At 44.9% G+C, this 26,162-nt stretch overlaps 1 protein-coding gene and 1 long non-coding RNA gene across 2 annotated transcripts in view; one reads left to right on the top strand and one right to left on the bottom strand.

Moving 5' to 3' along the window:
- Positions 1-26,162, top strand: part of LOC123602024 — a 152,340-nt gene that overhangs the window by 91,941 nt on the left and 34,237 nt on the right. The gene's annotated exons all lie outside the window — the stretch shown is intronic.
- On the bottom strand, positions 859-2,113 carry LOC123602022 (GTP:AMP phosphotransferase AK3, mitochondrial-like). Its single transcript, XM_045486117.1, is given in 2 exon segments — positions 859-1,349; positions 1,352-2,113. Coding segments are annotated over 2 exon segments (900 nt in total). The 5' UTR covers positions 2,103-2,113; the 3' UTR covers positions 859-1,200.

Here is a 26,162-nt window from a genome sequence, read left to right as displayed (position 1 = left end):
TTGGTCAGGAATAAAGAACTCCACCCGCAGCAAACCGAATTACTTTTCCTGGTCCTTTTTCCCTCTCATATAAAACTTTTTCATTGCTACACCTGCTTACTCATTATGGCTGCTATATTGTCAAGGAAATTTCCCACCAGGGATGCTTGATTTATTTCTATCTTCTGAGGACAAAGTATGTGTATTTTACATCATGTTATAAGTTTTTCTTCCTATTTTTAAGTACTTTGTTACTCTTCAAGGCAGAATGATCAGAAGTACTGGCAAGCAGATCCTAAAGACACATTTCTTAACTGGAGTAACCTCTGAAAATGCAACATATCATTTACATTTTCACTTAGGAAAATTCATTCAACTCTGGTACTTATCCAAGAGCTTGTATCATAATGTCAATTTCTAACATAAGTTATATCCCTCAGTGCTCATGTATTTTCAGGAGAAAACAAGTCATATCAAAGTAATATTTTCCTAAATGTTATGTGATACATTTTTATAGCAACTTGAAAATTCTGAGTAAACTGAAAGTATGTTTAACAACAAAATAAATGCAGCTTATACAGCCACCTTGTAGGTTTCTTAGTTTAAATAAGGCAACAGTAAATTTGCATTCTGTACCGAATTTATAAATCCAGCTATTTTTAGCCGAATTTATACATACAGAATTTTATAGATACAGCATCTCACAAAACCATGCCCCATGTGCTGGAAATGTGGGGTTTTTTGGTTTTGTTTTTGTTGTTGTTGTTGTTGTTGTTGTTTGTTTTTTGGGTTTGTTTTTTTTTTTTGGCATCTGGCTATACAAAAGCCTCTGATTAATTAGATACTTTCTCCAAATTCATATAATGTAATTTTTTACTTTTCCAGAAAAATAGGAAACCAATCACTTTTTCCTCCTGAACAAAAGTCCTATTGCTACCAATTGCTCTTTTAATCTTGCTCTAAGAGAATTTTTTAAGCTTGGACGTTTTGAATTGCGCCCCCATAGCTGGATGAAACACATCAGGAAATCTCCAAAGACAAATTTCATCATGAGACTCATTTGGCAGATCCTTAGAAAATAACAAAATAACATCCACAGAAATGCAACTAATATAACTTTCAAGGAATTCGTACATGGCGGAGTACTTAGAACAAGGAACTTGTAAACGAAAAGAAGAAGAGATTCTGTTCATCTTGCTAACTGCCAGCCAGCATGTGTCCTCATGGAATAACCGATGCTTTTGGGTCTATTTGTGGAACTTTTGTTTGCAGGAGAGCATGCATACAGGGCCAGATCTCGTTGGTCTCTGTTCCGGAGAGTGTTTCCAACACTCCCTGCTTCCGGTAATATTCCAGGACAGGTTTGGTTGGTCTTCGTAAACCTTCAGCCTCTCGATGAGCGTCTCTGGTCTATCATCCTCACGCTGAACGAAAGGCTCGCCGGTCAGATCGTCCACGCCAACCACTTTGGGAGGTTTGAATTCGAGGTTGTAGACGCGCCCACTGCCTGGATGAATCCAGCGAGCAGAGAGGCGTTGCTGGATGACCTCAGAGGGCACGTTCAGGTTCAACACCAGGTGTATCTGATAAACTCTATCCAGGGCCTCAGCTTGTCGTAGTGTTCTGGGGAAACCACACAACAGCCAGCTCTCCTGGCTGAAATTTTCCAGCTGGTGAAGGGTCACCCGGGTCATGACGTCGTCCGGGATGAGCTTCCCCTGGTCCATGAAAACCTTGGCAAGCACAACGATCTCTGTGTCCCTCAGCATGTTTTCTCGGATCAGGTCCCCGCTGGAGAACTTTTTCAGCCGGAAGTGTTTGGTGATGCGCAAAGCCAGGGTGTCTTGCCGGAGCCCCGGGCGCCGGGGATCACCGTGTGCAGGAGCCTCCCCGACGCCCCCATCGCTGCTGGGCAAGACCTGGCTACAGACGGTTGGGCCCGGGACTCGGGCCGCGTGAGCTCTGCAAGCTGCGCGCCCGGCGACGCGCTCCGGGGCCGTGGGCGGCAGGTGCAGCTCAGTGCAGCAAGGAAGCAACCCCGCAGTGCAAGCGGGGACTGCACTCTGACCAAGAGCACGTTCGTAACTTGGAAGATGGAGCCAAGAAATCCTCCTTTTCACCATGCAGGAGAAAAGATGGTAAGTAGGCAAGGAAACTCCGGGAACATGAGGTGTAGATTCAAAGTTCCACCATTCACACGCAGAAAATGGAGAGGGTGGAGGGATACAGTATTTAAAGAAATGACTCAAGAAAGAATACACAAGAATTTCCTAGAGTTAAAGAATGGTATGAGTCGCAGGAATAGACATTCCAGAACACCGAGAAGAAAATATTGGCAAAGGTGTAAGTAAATAGAGCTCACACTCCTCGGGTGGGGTGTGCCCACAGTAAGTTTGGAAGGCAACTTGGCTGTGGCTATTGAAGTTTTATAAAACTGCTTCTCAGTGTCTTAAGATAAACCCTCAAAGTAAAACAAGAAGACATATGTAGAATGTTCCCTTCAGCCCCATTTATATAGACCAGCAGAAAAGGGTTAACTATCTAAATAGTCATTAATAAGGGAATACCTGGGGCACCTGGGTGGCCCAGCCGGTTGAGCTTACGACTTCCGACTTCGGCTTAAGTTATGATCTCCTGGTTGGTGAGTTCAAGCCCCACTTCAGTGCAGAGTTGCTAGGGTTCGTCTGTCCCCCTCTCTCTGCCCCTCCCCCACTTGTGCTCTCTCTCAAAAATAAATAAAACGCTTAAAAAAATAATACCAAAAAAAGAAAGTAGACAAGGGAGCCGTAGCCTGTCTAGCGCTTCATAGGCTACAAAGAGAGCGATCTCCGTGTGCTAACGTGAAAAGATTTCTAAGACGTTGTAAATGCAAAATGTTGCAGCCCCAAGTAATTTATATTCAATTTATGTTAAAGTATGTTGCAGCTTGTATTTAAATATACGGGGGGGGGGGGGGTCGTGCGCAGCCCAAGTAATTTATATTCAATTTATGTTAAAGTATGTTGCAGCTTGTATTTAAATATACGGGGGGGGGGGGGGGGTCGTGCGCGGCGGGGAATGCCTGGGGGGCTCGGTGGGTTAAGCCTCTGACTCTTGGTTTCAGCTCCAGTCATGATCTCACAACTCGTGAGTTGGAGCCCGGCATCCGGCTCTGTGCTGAGCCGCAGAGCCTGCTTGGGATCCTCTGTCTCCCTCAGCCCCTCTCTCGCTCATTCACTCCCTGCCTCCCCCCCGACTCCCCACCGTCTCTCTCAAAAATAAATAAATTTTAAAACTCAAACAAACCAACCTGGGAAGTGAACTGGGAAGCCAGGTTTCAAGCAGTGGAAAGATAACTTGATTTTCTGTTTTTAAAAGATTGCTCTGCCTGCATGTGGAAGGAGAATTCTGCAAGAATGTTGCTCTGCTGTTAGCAGGCTATCTCAGCAGGCCAGCAGAGAGGTGAGAAAGGACACATTTACCTTTAATTCCTTCAAACGAGTGACAAGAGTGACAACGTTAAGCCCCTTTTCATTTGTCAGTGGGCCCCTCCTCTACTTGATTTCCATGTAGGATTTTTATGCTGACTGCTGATCGATCACTTCCTCGGAAAGATGCTTTAGGTTTATGACACAAGCCATGGAACAGTTGCCTCCTCAGCTTTGTCTTGGGTGGTCCATTTGGCTCAGTTCAGCATCTGAAGGTGGATCATATGGAAGTAATCCTAATTAGAAGGCTCCAGGGCCTCCAACCCTGCGTCCACATCACTTCTCAGAAAGTTCCATAAAAATGACGTGATGCGTTGTTCTCATCCCATAAGCAGAGAGAGAAAGCTTTTTCCAGAGTAGAGATTGGGGGAGTAGAAGCATAATTTCTGTATTTGTATTTCGTGGCAGTAAAGTAGAATGTTTGCTCTAATTGTTCAGACTTTTTAAAAATTGTTTCTGATATTTGGGATCTTTAAGTTAGTCATATAATCTCTTTAAAAATTTTTTTTTAAAAAATGTTTATTTATGTTATTTGAGACAGAGAGAGAGAGGGCTGTTGCATGGTGGAGGGGCAGAGAGAGAGGGAGAGAGAAAATCCCAAACAGGCTCCTTGCTGTCAGAGCAGAGCCCGACACAGGGCTTGAACTCACGAACCGTGAGATCATGACCTGAGCCGAGATCAGGAGTCAGATGCTTAACCGACTGAGCCACCCAGGTGCCCCCGTATGATTGCTTTTATTGTTGCTGTATTCAAAGGAGTTACACTGAATACATAAGAAGAGTCAGAAGGTATGCAGATATTTAATAGAAATTTGGCACGTATCCTCCAGCAAAGGAAAAAAAAATGGTGTTATAATTGAAACAGTATCTTTGCATAATACTAATTGCTGTGTCTAATAAAGGAGCACACTCTCACCGCCTTTTAATTATATACACAAAAAGCGATGCCACCCAGATCTTTCTCTCCTCCTGGATAGATTTAGACTTCTAGTATATTCAACCTTTAATTGAGACACCTAATTTGGTACCAGAATCTGATCTCAGAATACCCCAGAGAGTATCTTCAGAGAGTAGGCAGCATTGGCTGTGCTCCAGGCGTGAGAGGGAGAGGATGTGCTCCCCAGCAGCTTAGAACAGGCACAGTCCATGTTGGAGTGGAGGCACACGTCAGACTCCTAAAGCACAGGGTCATTTCTGGCTCCTGAGACCACCTCGTTCCTTCCTTCTTTTCCCAGGCTGATAGCACTTAACGCCGCTGAAGATACTGGTTATAAAACTTTTCTCAGCAGCACCCGGCAAGGGATTCTCTGACCAAAGACATAAAAGCCAGCGGCCAGGTAATAGCATTTAAGACATTTGGCTGCACTTAGCAGAAAATGCCCAGTGCCCACCATATACGATTGTGGACTTTCGCTGAAACTTACTAGGTGTTTTTCACAATAACAGAAGCCAAATGGTGTAGCAGTAAAAGAAAAACAGGGGGAGCTCCTCAGATGAGGCCTGTTTGTGCAACCCCAATCATTTTGGGGTGAAAATTTCCGAGTTAATTTATTGCCCACTCTAGGGAGAGTTAGCAGTTATAGGGCATCCACAGAGACAGAGCTGGAAGCCACAAGGGTGATGAGAAGCTTCATAATCACTCATTCATCAATTCGGCAAACTTAAGTTGGGCATTTACATCTGTGACTTACTGTTCTAAGCACAGGGGATGCAACCCACGTGAAAGAATGAAGCCTGAGTATCTGTCCCCATGATACTCACCTTCTAGTAGGTATTATGGGATAGTGTTTCCTAGAGTGTGACAGCTTCTCTGGGGAATGTGAGATGGTTTTAGGTCTCTGCGTGAGAACATTCCCCTCCCCACCTCCAGATTTGATAAGTTTGTTTTATTTTATTTTTTAAACTATCATGAAAATGTCAAAGACACATGAAATGAGACAATGGTACAGCCCCAGGCACTCAATATCTGGTTTCATAATGATCAATGTTTTGCCAATGTTGTTCTCTTATTTTTTTTCTGGAGTATTTTCCAATCCTGTTCTTTTTTTCCCCCTAGGGTATTTTAAATAATAGCGTTTTTCATTTTGATGGTGCATATACATGTTTTAATGTGTGTAAGGAAAAACATAACTAGTGCTCAAACCTAATATTTGGGAGTATTCTTGCTTAGGACAAAACTATACTAGAAATTTAAGTTTTAAAACTGGTACACAGGGGGGTGGGCAGCGCCCACCGTAGAGCATGTGACTCTTGGTCTCAGGGTTATGAGGTCAAAGCCCATCTTGGGGGTAGAGTTTACTTAAAAAAAAAAAAAAAATTAAAACTGGTACCTAGATATGGCAAAGTCCAACAAGTGAGTACATAAATGAGTGACATTTGTTAACTATTGATAGAAGCAATAAGAAATGAAGAGGAGAGGGTAGACATTCCCCTTCATCTTCCTCCCTCATGAGGTTAGGATGGTCAGAAGAGATTCCTTCAAAAATAAAATAAGATAAAAACAGAGAGGGAGGGAAACCATAAGAGACTCTTAACTATAGAGAACAAACAGGGTTGATGGGGGGGGGGATGGGTGACGGGCATTAAGGAGGACACTTGTTGGGATGAGCACTGGGTGTCGTATGGAAGTGATGAGTCACTAAATTCTACCTCTGAAACCAATACTACACTATATGTTAACTAACTTGAATTTAAATAAAATCTTGCAAGAAAACATAAAATAGGGGTGCCTGGGTGGCTCAGTCGTTTAAACATCCGACTCTTGGTTCTGGCTCAGGTCATGATATCATGGTTCATGAGTTCGAGCCCTGTGTTAGGCTCTGTGCTGACAGCATGGAACCTGCTTAGGATCCTCTCTCCCTCTCTTTCTCTCTCTCTCTCTGTCCCTCCCCCATTTGCTCTCTATTTCTTTCTTAAAATAAATAAAAATACACTTTGAAAAATAAAATAAGAGAAAAAGAAAAAAAGAAGAGATTCCTTCTTCTATGGAAAATGCTTAGCACCACGCTTGGCACTTAGTAAGCACCTACAGAAGAGAAGCTGATATTGTTTTCGGAAGGCATCTTTGATTCCGGAGAACTGCTGTTGGCTAACATTTATGAAGCACTTACTGTATACACACACTGTTATCTGAGAGTACAATACCTCGGGGCGCCTGGGTGGTTCAGTCGATTAAGTGTCTGACTTCGCTCAGGTCATTGATTTTGTGGTTCACGAGTTTAAACTCCGAGTCAGGCTCTGTGCTGACAGCTCAGAGCCTGGAAGCTGCTCTGAAGCAGGTGTGTTTTGCTTTTTGCTCCGAAGGTCAGGTGTGTTTTTCTGCCTGACTCCCGGAACGGCCAGGAGGCAGTTGGGGAAAGAACCAGTTTGGAGGCCTCATGTACACCGGACTCTACCATTTTGCTAACATGGTGACCTTGAACATTTTACTGCACTTTTTCTGAGCCTCAGTTTCTTATGCACAAAATGGGGGCAAGCATGCTAACCCCCCAGTTTTCAAGCATGAAGTGAAATAATTGGTATGGCAATCTGACCCTGTGGACACTCAACTAAATGTGCTATATTCACACAGCACTACCAAGGCATGTGATTTGGAGCGATCCTCTTCCCTCTTTGGGTCTTGGTATTCTCAGCTGTAAAAATAATGGGGTTGACTCTTAAACATCCTGCTAGGGAGAATGTTCCAGAATTCTAAAAAAAATTTTTTTTAATGTTTATTTGTTTTTGAGAGAGAGAGAGTGTGACTGGGGGAGGAGCAGAGAGAGAGGGAGATGCAGAATTTGAAGCAGGCTCCAGGCTCTGAGCTGTCAGCACAGAGCCCACGTAAGGCTTGAACCCACGAACTGTGAGATCATGACCTGAGCTGAAGTTGGACGCTTAACCGACTGAGTCATGCAAGCGCCCCTAACATTCCAGAATTCTGTTCTGATTGGACCACAATAAATACTGCTGACTCTGAAGTTAATGAAAGTAAGTAGATAAACGTCCTTCCAGTGTGATTTTATTTGTAATTATTTCTAAGTGTTGTAGTCTGGATTCCTTAGAGAGCAGAGGGGGATAATAGTATGTTTCTGCTGCTTTGTCAGGAGCACAATATCGGGGAGCAGAAGCCAGAGAATAGGTGATGTAGGAACGAGGCAGAGAGAAGGAGAGACATTTGAGCAGAGAGATAAGTGAGCTGGTTGCCACTAAGTATTGCCAGTGGCTTTATTTCAGCACCCTCTCTGAAAAGCTGCATCTCAGAACAGCCTGGAGTGAAAAAAAAAAAAAAGAATAAATTTATCTACCAGTTTCCATATCCCGTCACACAACACTCACACCATGAGGTGTTAATTCCCCTGCAGTTCTGGGCTGCGCGATTCTGGTCCATTGGTGTCCCCCATCTTGGTGTTAACAGGGAAGCCAAGATGGGAGATGAGAGGTGCGTGCATGGGTACGAGGCTGGGCTCTGGGAGGGTGAGCCTGGAGGAAGTAGTTGGGGCTGGTTGCCATGGTAGAGTTTGAAACTAGAGACAGGAGAGGCTGAGAGTCCAAAGTGGTCTCAGTGTGCGATCAGCTTCCAAACAGGATGGGAGGGGGCTTCCTTATATAATAAGGACAGTCATGAAAGAGGAAATAATTTACAAAAATACCCGAAAAGGGACCTCAGTTTTGTATCCTGAAAGGGAGGATAATAATAGCATGTACCCATAAGATAATAAGAAGTGATAGGAATTCAAGAAGTTAATATGTGTAAAGCGTTTAAAATATATGTGCATACAAAAGCCACTGTGTAGCTGTTTGTTTGAAAAAATAATAAAATACAGGCCAGGTGAGCTCAGGTGATTTCTCCAACTGTGCATTAATTTTACCGCTAAGCTTTCTAGCTGTGAAGGAAAAAGGAGAATATGGCAGGTTTCGTAATTTATATCATCGGATCAAAATGAGCCTGCTAATTTGGAAAGAGAGCCAAGTGTTTACCCGGCATGAAAGGCCAGAAGAGATTGATTCCAAAGGACATTAAAAAGCAAAGCAAAGAGGGGCTCCTGGGTAGCTCAGTCGGTTAAGCATCCGATGCCTGATTTCGGCTCAGGTCATGATCTCGCGGTGTGTGGGTTCCAGTGCTGTGTCAGGCTTGGCACTGACAGTACAGAACCTGCTTTGGATTTTCTCTCTCTGCCCCTCCCCCATTTGCATTCTCTCTCTCTCTCTCTCTCTCTCTCTCTCTCAAAAATAAATAAATAGCAAAGTAGTAATATTTTCAAAATGTTTAAGACATGTAGAAGAGTGTCTTGAGTCTTTCGCTGATCCTTTAGCCAGTAGATTCAGATTACTTCTGAAAGCTAAGATAAAGGGACTCGGATTTGAAGCCTTCTGTTGTGTTGTCCTGAATCAGCGGCTCTCCACCGGAGGCAGTTTTGCCCCTCCCCCCAAGGGGACATTTGGCAATGTCTGGTGATATTTTTAGTTGTCAGAACTGAGGCCAGGGCTGGGGTGGGTAATGCTACTGGCATCTAGTGGATAGAGACCAGAGATGCTGGGAATATTTCATGGGACGTACCTATACTAAAAAAACACAAAAAAACAAAAAACCATCTTGTCATTTATTTGAAATTCACATTTAACTGAGACCATTACATTACAAAATTTTTTTTTAACGTTTATTCATTTTTGACAGAGAGACACAGAGTACTTAGCAGGGAAGGGGCAGAGAGAGAGGGAGACACAGAATCCCAAGCAGGCTCCAGGCTCTGAGCTGTCAGCTCAGATGGACGCTTAACCGACAGAGCCACGCAGGCGCCCCAAGACCCTTACATTTTAATCTGCTACCTCTAGCAGCCCTAGCTGCTCAACTTCCTGCAGCCCACAGGACAGCCCTCCATAGCAAAGGATTATCAGGTCCCCAAATTTGAATTGTACTGAAAATTGCAAAATCCTGCCCTAAGTGGAGTATAGATCTTTGCAGGCTTTCCTAGAGGAATGGGGACATAGTGTGGATGTTAAAATGTCTTTTGTTTAAGATTAGTTAGCTGACCACTAATTTCAGGTCAAAACCTGGCCTCGTTTGTTTCTATCTGCGATGTTAATGGAAGCTTGAGTCCTCTCTCCAGCAAACAACTGACAAGATGGACATTGTATGGGAAGCTTCTTGAACACCCTCATTTCTCGTTAAATATCTCCTGTCCCCAAATCTTGATTCTAGAAATAGCTATCTCTCTTGCTTATAGGGTGAAAACAACCCATCACGTCATTTTTATGGCTCTTTTTTGAGGTCATTCAAGAAAAAGAGATTTGGGGAAGGTGCTATATGCCGTCTTCGTGTGAGATTAAGTAAAGGTTGGGGGGCTGACTGAGTGAAAAGCTGTCTCAGAGAGTAGGGTGAAGTCCATTTTCCAGAGGGGACCCCATCGCTTGACGGGGCTATGAGGTGGTGTTTGTTGGATTCCAGGGAGGGCAAGAGGCACGTGGTCCTGGAAGAAGGTTGAAGAAAAGACTTCCCTTCTCTGGCTGCTTATCACCCTGGCTCACGTCATACTGCTTTGGGTTTATGAGACACTCCTCCGTGTAACAGAAACCCAAGAAATCCCCCGTGATATACATCACCAAGAAAATATTCTCTGAGTAGAGCCGGGACAAGGTCACAATTTGAACTCCCTCACGAAGATACCGATGAGTTAACCCCTCACCTGCACCTGCTTCCCGGGCCTGGCATGAGGTACGCAGGGACTGTGGTGTCTTCGGTTGTTCAGAGGACAGGCTTCGCATTCAGCAAACTACAGTAACTGTGTTTCTAACCCCGAGATGGGAAATAATAGATATATGGGAAAATCAACTGCCAGCTGCTGTCCTTAGCTAAATTGCTTGTTTAGGGTGCTGGTTCACATGAGGTTATGATGTCTTAATCCACATCCATATTTTTTTTCATTAAATTTATTTACTTATTTTTGAGAGAGAGACAGAGCAAGTCAGGGAGGGGCAGAGAGAGAGGGAGACACAGAATCCCAAGCAGGCTCCGTACTGTCAGCTCCGAGCCGGACGCGGGTCTCAAACTCACAGACCGTGAGATCATGACCTGAACTGAAGTCGGACGTGTAACTGACCGAGCCACCCAGGCACCCAATCCACATCCATCTTATTTGGCCTTTTCATAGCCATGTCTTAGCTGTGGCGGCTGGCCTCTGTGTCTCCTGCACCCTACCGCAGTGAGGAAGATGAAAGGCAGAACCAGCCGTTTGTGGTGTGGTGTGACGAACTCACAGCCATCCTCCCCCGTGACCCTGACTCACCTAGAAAAGATTCAGTTGCAGTTAGTGTCCTCTGTTCAAAGGGCAGGGAACTTTATCATCCACTTGTGAAAGCTCGCCATTAAACAACAGTTGAAAGTATTAATCTATTTTTTTGTGATTGAAGGGTTGGTTTCAGTTTTCTGAAAAACCGACCTCCACCATGCATCTGCTTCTCCATCCGTGCTCGGAAACAAGGTGCCGTGGTACTTTTTGTGGGGCTTGAACTCACGACCCTGAGAGCAAGACCTGAGCTGAGATCAGGAGTCGGACACTGACTCTTGACTGAGCCATCTAGGCGCCCTCCTCACCCTCATTGTACTTTCATAATGTGTTGTGATTCCCAAAGGCACACCTGACTCCTCGTTGGTTTCATTTTGAGAGGGAGGGTTCTTGATGGCACACAGTCCTTTTCTAAAAATATTTTTATTAACAGAATTTTTTTAATGTTTACTTTTGAGGGAGGGTTAGGGGCTGAGAGAGAGAGACAGAGACAGAGAGAGGCAGAGGATCCAAGCAGGCTCTGTGCTGTCAGCACAGAGCCCGATGTAGACCTTGAACTCATGAGCTGTGAGATCATAACCTGAGCTGAAGTCGGACGCTTAGCCAACTGAGCCACCCAGGTGCCCTACGTGCAGTCCTTCTTTTGCAAATAAACTTTGCTGATGGAATAATGTCAGAGGTATAGAAAAGCTGCATTGATAGGACAGAGCGATTTCATATATCCCCTATCAGCCAGTGTCCCCCTATTGGTAACAGTTTACGTAAGCCAGGTACGTTTGTCCCAACCGAGAAACCAACCCTCGTACGTTACTGTTAACTACACTCCAGACTTAATTCAGATTTCACTGTCTTCTGTATGTGTCCTCTGGTATCTGACAGTGGTTTCTCATTCTTGCTTTCTTTTTAATAGCTGACAGTCTTGAGTACTGGCCAGGTGCCCTGAGAGTGGGTCTGTTGTTTTCACATGATTAACTGGGATTATGGGTTTTTGGAAAGGGTACCACGAGAAGTGAAGGGCCCTTCTTGTCACATCATATAAGGGTTACATGATACCACCTGATATGTCTGGTGATGTTAACCTTTGTCACCTGGTGAAGGTGGTATCTACCAGGTTTCTCCAGTGTATGGGTCCTGTTTATCCCTTTCTCTCCTCTGTCTAGTCTTTGGAACTGTTTCATTAAGCCCAGCCCACCCTTGGAAAGGATGGGGTTAAGTGCCACCTCCTGGAGGGGTGGGAAGTATCTATTTATATTATTTGGAATTCTTGTGTAAGAAAGATACAGTGTACAGCCATTTTAATAATGTTATTATTATTTTAAATGCTTAGTTGAGAGAGAGTGTGCATGAATGGGGGAGGGGCAGAGAGAGAGGGGGACACAGAATCCGAAGCAGGCTCCAGGCTCTGAACTGTCAGCACAGAGCCCGACACGGGGCTCAAACCCACATACCATAAGATCATGACCTGAACCGAAGTCAGATGCTCAACTGACTGAGCCACCCAGGTGACCCTTAATGAAATATTTTACATAAATACATCTGCCAAGCTCCCAGGTTTAACAGATGTTAACACTTTGCCAAATAGGCACGAGCTCTTAATTTTAACTAATCATTATTGATATGGTTGAGGTACGGAGAAATATGAATATGTCTCCATCACCCCCTTCTCCTCCCTCCTTCCCTTCAGGTAACAACTAGCTCTCTCCATAGTATCTCTGTAAGAGGATTTTCAGTATTTCTGTTTCATCATGTATCTTGCCCTCTTCATGCAACTTGATGCTTCTGTCCAAGTTGACGAATGTATATGGGAAAGCATCTTAATCCTACAGGTAAATTGCCTCCAAATCACTTTATGAGCTGGGTTCTTTGTTTTTTGTTTGTTTGTTTTGCTTTTTAAGATAACCTATCTTTTTTTTTAAGTTTGTTTGTTTGTTTGTTTGTTAATAGAGAGAGTGCACGTGAGCAGGGGAGGGACACAGACAGAGGGAGAGAGAGAATCCCAAGCAGGCTCCACATTGTCAGTGCAGTGCTCAGTGTGGGGCTTGAACTCATGAACCCATGAAATCATGACCTAAGCTAAAACCAAGAGTTGGATGCTTAACGAACTGAGCCACTCAGGTGCCTCTGAGCTGAGTTCTTTGTAGACAGGTTTCCTATAGGCTATTCATCATACTCTTGGTGTGTGAATTCCTAGAAAGTGCATGACACCTCCTGGACTTTGTTCTTAGAAGCGGGACTGGGCAAAGTTCTAGAAAGATAAGAGGGAAAAGAGGAAGGAATTATCCCTTTTGATCCTTCCTACATTCTCTTTTCACTGGCCACCCCTCCCATTACTCTTTCTTTTAAAAAAAATTTTTTTTACTGTTTATTTATTTTTGAGAGAGACAGGGTGCAAGCTGGGGGAGGGACAGGGAAAGAGGAGACACAGAATCTGAAGCAGGCTCTAGGCTCTGAGCTGTCAGCACAGAGCCCAACACGGGGCTCAAACTCACGAACCGTGAGATCATGACCTGAGCCGAAGTCGGAGGCTTAACTGACTGAGCCACCCAGGCACCCCCCTCCCATTATTCTTTCTCTCCTTGCTACACCTTCTCCAACGTCTCTCTCCTGGGCATCCACCTTGCCTGCTCTAGGTGAGCCCTCAGAACAAGTCCCTGATAATCAGCAAGGAAATGACAGGAGGCCGCCACATCAGCCCTCAAGGGACAATGCAAGGCACCGTCAGAACTGAGGATGACAGGGTTTCCGTGCCTGAGCTCCAGACTTGAACGTCTTACAAGTCAAACCCAATGTGTGTCCAGCTAATGATCATCTTCCCCTAGTAGCTTTTCTTCCACCAGTGTTACTAACTTCAGTTTCTATCCAGTAGCCAAAGTCAGAATCCCTTGGGTTGTTCTCGACTCCTGCCTTTCTCTCTCCTGCCATTGAATCATGCCACTAAGTCAAGTCCCACTACTCCTGATCGAAGACTGTCTTAATCTTTGCATTTCTCTCCAGCTCCTGGCGGCCTCCCTCATCCAGCTGTATTAACTCACACCCAGTTACTCCAGCACTTGCTCAGCTGGACTCCCTGCCTCCTGCCTTGCCTCTCCACTCTGCCTGCCAGCCTGCAAACTAGAAAAATCACTCTCTCACTCCCCCGGTTAAACCTCCCCCCCTCCCCCCATGGGGCCTTAGTACAAATCTCATGTTCTGGCACCATTTGCAAAGGCTGCAGAATCTCTCTTGCTTCTGTTTCTAGTCTCACTTCCTATCCTCTGCCCCAGACTTCATCTGCCGACATAACCAGCTTTGTCTACTTTGCCAGATACGTGGAATCTGGGGCGTTCACACTTGCCCTTCTCCACGCTTGGAGATCTGCCCTCATGCAGACTGTTTTCAGCCTTCAGCCTGCAGGCTAAATGTACCTTTCTGCAAGAAGAACTCTGACAAAGTCTCTCTTCTTCTTCTTTTTTTAAATTTTTTAAAAATATTTATTTATCTTTGGCAGAGAGAAAGACAGAGCATGAGCGGGGGAGGGGCAGAGAGAGAGGGAGACAGAATACAAAGCAGGCTCCAGGCTCTGAGCTGTCAACACAGAGCCTGACGCGGGACTCAAACTCACGGACCGCGAGATCATGACCTGAGCTGAAGTCAGATGCTCAACCGACTGAGCCACCCAGGTGCCCCTTCTTCTTTTTTTTTTTTTAAAGTTTATTTATTTATTTTGAGAGAAAGAGAGAGCACAAGCAGGGGAGGGGCAGAGAGAGAGAGTGAGGGAGAGAGAGAATCTGAAACAGGGAGCCCTGGTGTGGGGCTTGAACTCACAAACCGAGAGATTGTGACCTGAGCTGAAACCAAGAGTTGGACAATTAACGACTGAGCCACTCAGGTGCCCCTCTCTCTCTCTCTCTCTTTTTTTTTTTTTTTAAGTTTACTCATTTTGAGAGAGAGAGAGAGAGAGAGAGAGCAGGAGTGGGGAGGGTCAGAGAGAGAAGAGAGAGAGAGAAAGAGGGAGAGAGAAGGAGAAGGGGAATCCCAGGCAGGCTCTGTACAGTCAACTCAGGGGTCGAACCTATGAACTGTGAGCTCGTGACCTGAGCTGACATCAAGAGTTGGATGCTTAACTGACTGGGCCACCCAGGCGTCCCACAAAGTCTCTCTTCTTGACCATACTTTACACATCCTCCTGTGAGTCCCCATTTTTGACCAGGCCTCAACTGTGGGCTCTGTCCGTGGCCTGCTGAGGTCCAGTTTTAGCAAGAATTGGCTCAGTCTATTTAGTGAGACTCCCTGGGGCCCCTGGCCCTTGGTATCTGATCACACTCCTCATCCCCCACCCTTGACACCAAAGCCCCTGGCCTGCCTGTAGCAAAACTCCTGTTTGGCCAGTTTAGCAAGAATCCCAACCCGTTGATGTCTCCTCTTAGTGATTTTCCATCCGCTGACCCCCCTCACTCTGCTTACTGGCTCCAAATTCCCAGCTGTCACTGCTGTACTTGGAATTGAGCTCAGTCCACATTGAAGTCTCTTTCCCCACCTACAGTCGTTACTGAGTCAAACCTGCCTCGACCACCTTTACCTCGTGTCCAGCTTGGTTCCTCTTTAATGACTCCCTGACCCCAGACTAGATGAGGACCCCTGTTACACACCGTTTCCCCTATCATGATTCCCATGCTCTGTTGTACCTTCTATAATTGTGTTTTTTTTCTTCCTGAACCGCAAGTCCCTGGGAGCATGGATGAGGCCTTACTTACCCTGTATCCCCAGCACAGCCCAAAGCGTGGACATGGTCACTATTTCTCGAACAGTGGAATGAATTGTCAGGGTTGCTCAATTGTCTGTAGCACGTTCCTCCCCGACAGTCTTAGGTGGTGCCATCAGAAGGTGGTCTGGCAGATCTGGGCCATGGGAGGGATGAATATGTCTGTGCTTTTCTCCGTCCGGCAAGTGTTGAGCCAAAGCCCTTCCTGGGTGCGGTCTGCCCTCCGGCCGAAACGCGGAGCTGAGTCTCTGCAGTAATGCCACCGGGTAGAACTGACCACTGCCCGATTCATCCACTTACTCAGGCTGGCTCTCTTCACAAGTGCCTAAAATTCATTACTGCACCTTCTTCTGTACTTTGGTCCACCTGTCTTTCTCTCCCTTTCCTGGCCGGTGCAAAAGGTAGACGAGGCCTCAATTCATGAGATTTAGTGCTCAGGGAATGAAAAGGTTTTTGAGAAGTTGTTTTGTTTAATGCGACCGTTCCTCACGTTGCACCTGCCTCTGCCTAATCATTTCATTGATGCATAGAAGTAATTTGGTACCTTTTGGCACACTGATAAAGACTATCAGGGGCACCTGGGTGGCTCAGTCAGCTACGTGTCCGACTCTTGGTTTCGGCTCAGGTCGCGATCTCATGGTTTGTGAGTTCAAGCCCCAGGTCGGGCTCTGCACTGACAGTGCAGTGCCTGCTTAAGATTCTCTCTCTCCCTCTCTGCCCCTCCCCCCCAAAAATAAATAAATAAACTTAAAAGATTATCAGGTACATCTTAAGTATAAGTAGGGAGTTTCTCAGTCTTGAAACTGCAGTGGCCAACAGTTTTCAAATAAAAATATCCTGATTTTTTTATTCTTTTTCAAATTTTTATTTAAATTCTCATTAGGTAATGTACAGTACAGTATCGATTTCATGAGCAGAGTTCAGTGATTCATCACCCGCATATAATACCTGTCTTGATTTTTAATTCATCTCACGGAAGTTTGGAATGCGGGTAGAGGCTCACAAGGAAGTGATTATGTCAACATTCACTTTTGTTAAACAAACAGATTAGAGGCAAAAGAGTGTCACCGATATTGATGTTAAGAGACCGAAGACCTGTAAGTCCTTCCCAGACCACCGGGATTGCACTCTAGAAGGGGGAAGGTCTCAATGAAACCCCTCTTTGAGTAACGGGGCTGTGTCATAGTTGTAAAGGTTTATAGAAAGGAGGATTCCATAACCTCTCGGGCAAACCCTTCTAGCTGTTAGAAATGCTGACTGGGAAACTTGAGTCTATGGATATTTTTTTTTTTTTTTTACTTCTTCATGCTGCAGGTAAAACCCAATTCCTTTCATCTTTTTGCCATGTAGAGGGAAACAGAGGCTGACAGAGGTTAAATTACTTGTCCATAATCACACCCAGTAAGTGCTAGGCTTGAGTTTTGAACCTGTCTGACTCTAAAATGCCTTCTCTCTTGTTCTTAACCAATGGTCTTCTCCTGCCTAGTCAATGAGATTGTTCAGTAAAGGAAATAATTCAGTTCCTTAGCTAGCTTGGGTTAAAGGTGATGCCCACCATTGGCCAGAAACACACGTGACCCTATAGCTCTCTGTCCTGGGGGCCAGGTCAGTGTAAGGCAGGCAGCTCACAGGCTGCCTTTGGAAAAACTGGACAAGGAAACAAGACCACAGAGTGGATCAGGGTCCAGTGTGGTTCTTGAGCAAGCCAGAAAGTTTCTGTACTGAGTGTGTCAGGCCTTTAGTAGGGTTTTCCACTTTATGTCAGCCCATAAAGCTCCAACATTGGAAAAGTAGTAAAGAATAATGTGAGCTTAAGATTAGTCACTCTGGAGGCACCTGGGTGGCTCAGTTGGTTGAGCGTTTGACTTTGGCTCAGGTCATGATCTCGCAGTCCATGGGTTTGAGCTCTGCGTCGGGCTCTGTGCTGACAGCTCGGAGCCTGAAGCCTGCTTCAGATTCTGTGTCTCCTTCTCTCTCTACCCCTCCCCTGGTTGCACTCTGGCTCTCTCTCTCAAAAATAAATAAACTTTAAAAAAATTAAAAAAAAAAAAGAAAGAAAAGACTAGCAACATGTTGCAGACCCCTCGTCTGTACAATGAGGGTAATAATAATTGTAGTAAGGATCATTGTTACATTACGTGCCAAGGGTTGAAACAGAGCCTAGTGGATAAGAAGCTCTCAATAAAGCTTACCTATGAATAATGTATTTAAGTTGTTACTACTGTTTTTGTTACTGTTATGATTATAACTTGATCTGAAAGTGCTTAAAAATAGCCACAACCAATGAAATAGGAAGCCCCCTGTGTATTGAGATTCCTGACCCGCCAGTGACTCAGAGCTGGTTGGAGAAGGTGGAGACTCCAGCAGCTTAGCTAAAACATATGCATCTAACACGGGTACTGAGAAACTCCAAGAACTTAACTTTTCCCAGAATTTCATACGCTGCCTGAGAAAATGTTCCTATTTGCTAACAAAATATGATTGTATTTAACTTTTGTCCCCACAGCCTCCCTTTCCGGTACTGCTTATACCAGGTAGTTCTTGGGTTCCTCTTTTCATTATGGCGCATTTATTTATTCACATCCATCCACTATTTTTATTAGTCTATACTTATGCTTCAGATTGTTTAACATTCTTCTTCTTTTTCAAAAATGTTTATTTACTTTGACAGGGAGAGAGAGTGCGAATGGAGGAGGGGCAGAGAGAGAGGGAGAGAGAGAATCCCAAGCAGGCTCTGTGCTGTCAGTGCAGAGCCCAAAGTGAGGCTTCATCCCATGAACTGTGAGATCGTGACCTGAGTCGATATCAGGAGTCAGACGCTCAGCTGACCAAATCACCCAGGCACCCCAACATTCTTCTTCTTACTGAATTCTTATTTTTTTCTTCGTATCGTTTGATTCATTTCATATTCTCTTTGACCTTTTCCCTGACCTTGCATTAACATTTCTTACATACAGCTCATCTTTTTTTAAATACTTCTTTATTTTTTTATTATTTTTTTTAATGTTTATTTATTTTTGAGAGAGACAGAGACAGAATGTGAGTGGGTTAGGGGCAGAGAGAGAGGGAGACACAGAAGCAGAAGCAGGCTCCAGGCTCTGAGCTGTCAGCACAGAGCCCGACGCAGGGCTCGAACTCACAAGCTGTGAGATCATGACCTGAGCCAAAGTTGGACGCTCAACAACTGAGCCACCCAGGCGCCCCTAAATACTTCTTAAAAACCTTTAAGTACATACATGTTCAGACTGCACAAGAAAATAACCATACTCTAAACACACTGAAAAATTCATGTAGTTCGTCTAAGCACTTGTCCATATTTATTAGCTTCAACATATTGAACGCCTGTTTAAAAGTTATAATTGTAGAAACTCGATGTTTTGTTTTAAAATATGCAACCAACGAAGCCGAGAAATGCATAGCATAATGATGATGTGTGTCCTGACATTGTCAACAGTATACTAATTAACAAACATGCTTCTTTTTTTTTTTTTTAATGTTTCTATGGTTTGAGAGAGAGAGGGAGAGTGCCAGTGGGGGAGGGGCAGAGAGAGAGGGAGGCACAGGATCCAAGCAGGCTCCGTGCTGTCAGCTCAGAGCTCAGAGCTCTAGCAGGGCTAGAGCCCACAAACTGTGAGATCATGACCTGAGCCGAAGTCAGACGCTCAGCCAACTTAGCCACTCAGGCGCCCCAACAGACATGGTTGTTCCACGGTCACTGGGTGCTTGCACATTCGTTAGCTAGAGGGGTCCCAAGAAGGACTCATAAATGAGTCCAGAGGACACATGTCTGCCATCCCTACCATTGCCTTAGCCCACAGGTAGAGCCCATGGGGTTCACCTTCCTCTTTATACACAGACACGTATGCCTTGGGCTATCCTTTTGAGACTTTCTCCTTAAAGACCACACTTGGTGTTCATCTTGATCACATGTTATCTCTACATAAGGAAGAGGAAAGTGAATGTGTCACAGGAGTAGACCAGACCCCGCCCTCCCCCTTGACAGTCCTACACTTGTAAAGCAGTGTACTTGCTTGAGCTGGGTGGGATGAAAAATGTCTATAGGGAGTTAATTAGGAAAAATGGCATGTTTTAGAAATTCCTAGCAATCTAGACGCTGGCAGATGCCAGAGGATGCCACTGTCATTCACGTCTTGTCTTTCTCTGAGTAAAAACCGTGTCTTGTCCAATGGCATTGTGACCTTGCAGATGGACACATGTGAATATAAAGGAGGTTACTGAGAGGTCACGGCTCTAATTTAGAACCCTGCTACCAGGACTTTCTGAATACCTCGCTAACGCATACACACTAATTCTGTCTCCTGCCCGGGGCCAGCTGTCCACTTGGAAAGTTCTGAGAGGCCCCACGGTGAGTCGTAGGAGAATACCACCTCAGAGGCATGTAAACTTTCTGCCTCTTGCAGTTTCTTCTAGCTGCTGGGTAGCAGGAAGTAGCCCAGTTCATGCGGGTGCATCCTAAGCCTCTAGGGTGGAGAGATGAAAAGTTTCGGGAAGACAAAGGGTGTTCAAGAGGTTAAAAATCCTATGTGAACTGATGTGGAATTTGTAGGAAATTTTGCGTTGGAGACTGAGGTGAAGGCATCTGTTTGTGAAGTCTAACTATGACTCAGCAAACCACCACAGGCACCAGGTTATCAGGGGAATACACACCTCGCTCCGAGTCAAAGCAGCGGGTGGAAACAGTGGCTCTGTGCATATTTATCTGGATGCGCACAGCAGCAGAAAAGGAACCAGGTGTATGTCAGAACCTGGGCCAGGGACCGGGGAGACTTTTTTCCTAGGAAATGGCTGCAGGGCCATCCACCTTTTTGAACCAGATCCAGGAACAAGTAATAGTGTCGAGCCCTGAAATAATTTTAAAATGTTTTAAATGTTTTTATTTATTTTTGAGACACAGAGAGACAGAGCATGAGCAGGGGAGGGGCAGAGAGAGAGGGAGACACAGAATCTGAAGCAGGCTCCAGGCTCTGAGCTGTCAGCACAGAGCCTGACATGGGGCTCGAACTCACGGACTGTGAGATCATGACCTGAGCTGAAGTCAGACGCTTAATGACTGAGCCACCCAGGCGCCCCTGAAATAATTTTATTTTAAAAGGCCGAAGACTGTTTATTCTGTTACTGGAGAACTGGAGATCATCTTTTTTTCATTTGCTGCTCTCCATGGTAGACGAGGGGAGAGTGCTGGGTTCCTAAAGGTTCTCTAAGGCAGTCTGCTATAGTTCTCCAGTTCTGTGTCCGTGGGACAGAGAAGGGGACAGCAGGCCGTGTGGGGACTTCCAAGGTCATGGTCCTCAAACTTCCAACTTGACCACAAATCTCTTTCTGTATATTTCTCTGGAAGTTCATTTCTTAGACTAAGCAGTCTTATCTTGAAGCTGTGTTTTAAAATTGAAATTTTAACTCTACCTGCATAGAGCACTTTCTGTATTTCTTCCCACCTATTTAATATCATATCTTAATAGGTTTTGGGAAATAGACCAGTCTGCCCAAAAATGCATTCTTCAGAGTCAGTCCTGACCGTGTTTGATCAGTGTTTGCTGCATGACCGACTACCCTAAAACTTGTGGGTTAAAACAAAAGCTATTTCTGTAGCTGACAATTTTGTGGCTGAACTTTTCTGGGCAGTTCTGGCCTTAAATGGGCTTGGTCATGCATTGGCTGGGAACCGTAGGGTGGCCTCTGCTTTTTCAGCTTGTCTCCGCCTTGCACGGGCTCCTCACCTTCCTGGGGGGCTCACCCAGGCTTTAGCACATAGTTGGCTGGGTAAGGATCCGAAAGAGGGAGCAAAGTGTTTGAGGCTTACCTTGAAACTGGCACATCCTCGCTCCCCCCACATTTTGTTAGCCAAGGCAAGGCACAAAGCCATCCTTGATTCAAGGGCTAGCCTACGTCTAGATGGGAAGGATTATGAAGGGTTACACTGCTAAAGGCATAGACACAGGTGGAAGGAGAATTGGAGCCATTTTTTTGCAATCTGTTAACATCTGCCAAATAAAGGGAAGGTGTATCCAAATAATTTTGTCACCGGTGAATTTTCTATGGAGGAGAAATAAACAGCATAGACTTGTACCTTACTTGAAATAGTTGTGAGCAGTTATTCTTGCTAATTATTGACACCATGAAAACCGGAAACACAGGGGCAAATTCTCAGCCAACTTGAGTCTGGCTTCCTAGATTATATACACAGTACATGTAAAGCCCTTCCCCTTGATTCTACAGTTACTTTAGTTTTGCAAATGTTTGTATAGATGCTTGCTGCAGGCTGAGGGCTCTGGCAGGTAGACTGAGATGGAATGTCAGGAAAGGGCTGTGTATCAAGGCATATGCCTGGGGACCGACACCTGTGGAGGAGAGAGGGAGGAACAGAGAGAAGTTGAGTGGACATGCACATCCCCAGCCTCAGACAACCTCGCGGAGAGCTGTCTCTTGTCAAGAGCCTGTCAGAATTGCCCCGGATGGGGCCTATATGGCTGGGCCTTTATGAATGACCCATCAGTGGGGGTCTTTTGGGAAGGACATGACCTTGGACAAAGTGACTTTCTGTAGCTGAGACGATCCGTGATGGTGCCAACACACACAGGCTGTCTGCTGACTACGGTACTGGGGCTGAAGGCCCTTCCTTCTGGATCCAACGGAACAGTCACAGAATTTCGGGGAGATTCTAGCTGCTTACGTACTGCTGATGTCATCTGCAGAAGGAGCTGCCTGGACACATAATGAGACGATATTTATTGACTCTGTTGTTTTCCTCAGAGGATTTCAAATCACTTCCTGAAGGGTCTCTGACTCAAAGCACCATTAGCTTCATTTTGCTGCTGGAGCTGAGCAGAAAGTAGTGGGCTAACTGGGGAATTCACTTAGCCATCCGTGCAAGTCGGCTTCGTGGATATTTTATGCTACCTCCTCCACCTCCTCCTCCCCCTCCCCAAAGGAGCACTGATTCCTGCCACCCTACCCTTTAGCCAGCAATTCCTGGCGTGGCAGTTGGGGATGTGGACTTTCTCGCTCTTCTGTCTGGATCACAAGGAACCCACTTTGTCAGCAAGGAGTGACTTTGGGCTAAGGGGAGGGTCAAGGCCCAGCCCTCGAACCCAACTCTAAGGTAGTCATAGATATAAAAAAATCTAACTTTACCAAAGAGATCTACTGGAACAAATTGTGGGACAATCCTATTTTTCTTTTCTTGCTGAAGCAATAAAGCAAGCTTCCCTGGTGGATTTAGAATAGGATTTCATTTCCAAAAATTTGATTTACATACAACTAACTATTCAATCACCTGCTGCATGTACAGCAGATTAGGAAAGCCTTATTTGCGTTTTCCAGCTCAATATGGAATTGCCCTTTAAAAGGCCTCAGGTGGTCTTTGCAAGAGTTTGATCAGCCACAAGCGTTGGCAGTATCGCCTATTGGTGAATGCCCCAGGTTCCAGAGTCAGACTGTTATGACTCTGATGCTTCTAGATGTGTGTTCTTAGAGAAGCCATTCTCTTAACGCCTCATCTGTACAATGGACATTACAATAGCTGCTTCTTCCAGGAACTTCTTATAAGGAGGGTTTGGTGAGGTGATGCCCATGAAGAGCCTGGCATAGAGCCTGGCACCAAAAATATGAGCTTCTCTTCTTTAGGATGATGATGATGGTGATAAAGGATGGTGATCATGGTGATGGTGACAATGGTGATGGCGATGATGATAGTGATGATAGTGACAATGGTGATGTTGGTGATGGTGGTGATGATGGTGATGATGATGATGGTGATGATATGATGATGATGGTGATGATGGTGGTGATGGTGATGATGGTGATATGATGATGGTGGTGATGGTGATGGTGGTGATGTTGGTGACGGTGGTGATGTTGGTGATGGTGATGATGGTAATGATATGATGATGGTGGTGATGATAGTGATGATGGTGATGATGGTGATGATATGATGATGGTGGTGATGTTGGTGATGGTGGTGATGATGGTGATGATGATGATGGTGATGATATGATGATGATGGTGATGATAGTGATGATGGTGATGTTGGTGATGGTGATGATGGTGATGATATGATGATGGTGGTGATGTTGGTGATGGTGGTGATGATGGTGATGATGGTGATGGTGATGATATGATGATGATGGTGATGATAGTGATGATGGTGATGTTGGTGATGGTGATGATGGTAATGATATGATGATGGTGGTGATGGTGATGATAGTGATGATGGTGGTGATGGTGGTGATGGTGATGGTGGTGGTGGATGGTGATGATAGTGACAATGATGGTGATGATGATGATGGTAATGTTGATGGTGACGATGGTGATGACAATAAAAACAGTGAGGCATTCAGTCTTTGCCCTCTGTCACATTCCTACACTCACTCCTCTTTATGGTCAACTTAGTCTGCCAATTCTTAATTTTTCTGCTGCAGGAGATTGAAAGTTGTAGGTAATGGGTTGATATGAATGAATGCAGGGGAAAAATGTATTTTTGGAAAATATCTAAAATACAGACTCATCTTCAAAATAGAAAGATAGCATAACGTGAAAAAATTCTAGGAGAATTACATACAAATACATAGCTATGGCTGATTCAGTGGTGCCCGAGAACAGGCACCTGAGGAAAAACAGGGAGGGGTGTGCCCATGGGTTGGTGGCCACCACGGGAGTGAGTCACTTTGGTGCAGAATTAGGGGCTAAGGGGTAGTGAGCAGCAGACCGAGCCATGGGGCCATGGTTTGTGGACATGTGGGAAGTACACAAAGCCACACAGTTCTCACTGTTGGAGCCACCAGTGACTGACTGACAGGGCACACAAGGCACAGGGCAAATTGAGTAAGATTTCTAAATATAAGGACTTTTGAGTCTGTGAAACCCCAGCTGTCCTATAATAAGCTTTAACCTTTGTCCGCTCTGGAACAAGATTTCACAAGAGATTGGTTTATTCTTGCTTGGCCTCACGTCACCACAGATTTTTTTTTTTTTTTTTCAGATAGGGACACTGCTGAATTTGTAAACTATTAACATAAAGATATTTATTTTCCAAGTGTGGTTGAGGATAAGCTTAATATCCTACAGTGGAAGAGAAGGTCTCTGTCTCCAGCAGATGATTTATTAAGGCACTTCTTGATTTGGAAGACTTCTTTCCTTGGCAGGATAGACATCGGCTGTGTTCTGGTGAATCATGGCATCTTACCAAGCTGTTTATTGTGCCCACACTCAGGTTATCAACTTTCAAAGAACCAAACTTCAATGAAATGCATGAACACTGAAGCTGTTTAAATGAGCATATCCTTTCTTGGGCAATTTAGAAGAGCTTTAGGATCTTTGAGCACCTCGTTGCTGACATTGCCACTGTGCAGTTCCATAGGTTTAGAAAAATGTAAGCTGCAGGCCCAACACATTCCCTGACGCTGTCTTGTGACTATGTCCCTGGTAGTTGATTCTGACTTCCACTGCTTTCTCATGAAAGCACCTGCTTAACAAGCTACTTCTGGTTATTTGAGTCCTCTCCTTGTCTGGATTCAGAGTCAGAGTCAGGACTATTGCGGTAGCCCTCAGATTTGTGCCAAATCCCAAGACATGCTAGAACAGAGCTGTAGGCAGAACTCCTCTGCAGGGGAAATGTGGGTAGGAAATGCTTTTCTGGGGAATTAGAGACCCTCTGCTATCTCCAGGCCTGGTGCCAGAAATCCTGGGCTTAATAATGAGCTGCTTGGTGTTTTATTCTGGTTCTCATAGCCTGACAATGAAAGGAGCCCAAAGGACTTCTTTGGAAGTCATTGAGGAAAACGTCAGTCACTATTCCACTAGTTAGTTCACGGCTACGGACAGACATGACCTATAGCTTCTAAGGTCCTCATATCGAAGTATTTTGCTGTTGTTCTGTTCTAGTTATTTTATTCCTCTTCAAAAGAAGGGAAATGACCTCACTGGCTTCTTGGTCCTATATCACATACAGCTTAACTCTAAGACAATGAGGCTGATCTTCTGGGATGACTGTTACATGGGCCAGTTTCAGGGGGAGAGTGCTGGGAGAGCGCTGAACCACACACAGAGTGTGCAACTATGCCTTTAAAAGGTGTGGCTTGTCAGGATGGGCACGTGAAAGGTGTGAAAAGAACACAGTACCTGTCACTTAGCCCAGCACACAGGTAAGCTGGCCAAACTCTTCCCCACCTGGACAGCCAATGGGAACAACCTGCTCAACACCCTTCCTTGGTGCATGCACATCCTGTCTCCTCAGCCCTCCCTCTCATCCCATTCACTGCTCCTCCCCTGGTTCTGGGTCCTTTGGCAGCTTTGCTTCTTTTTTTTTTAATTATTTTTTTATTTCAAAATTAAAAAAAAATTTATTTTATGTTTTTAATTTACATCCAAGTTAGTTAGCATACAGTGCAACAATGATTTCAGGAGTAGATTCCTTAATGCCCCTGACCCATTTAGCCCATCCCCCCCTCCCACAACCCCTCCAGCAACCCTCTGTTTGTTCTCCATATTTAAGAGTCTCTTATGTTTTGTCCCCCTCCCTGCTCTTATATTATTTTTGCTTCCCTTCTCTTATGTTCATCTGTATCTTAAAGTCCTCATATGAGTGAAGTCATATGATATTTGTCTTTCTCTGACTGCATTTTAATTTTTTTCAATGTTTATCTATTTTTGCGAGAGAGAGAGAAACAGTGCAAGTGGGGGAGGTGCGGAGAG

The sequence above is a fragment of the Leopardus geoffroyi genome, chromosome A1 (genome assembly GCF_018350155.1).
Source record: "Leopardus geoffroyi isolate Oge1 chromosome A1, O.geoffroyi_Oge1_pat1.0, whole genome shotgun sequence".
Taxonomy (NCBI): domain Eukaryota; kingdom Metazoa; phylum Chordata; class Mammalia; order Carnivora; family Felidae; genus Leopardus; species Leopardus geoffroyi.
The sequence above is the reverse complement of the archived record's forward strand: the minus strand, read 5'-3'. Positions and strand labels throughout refer to the sequence as shown.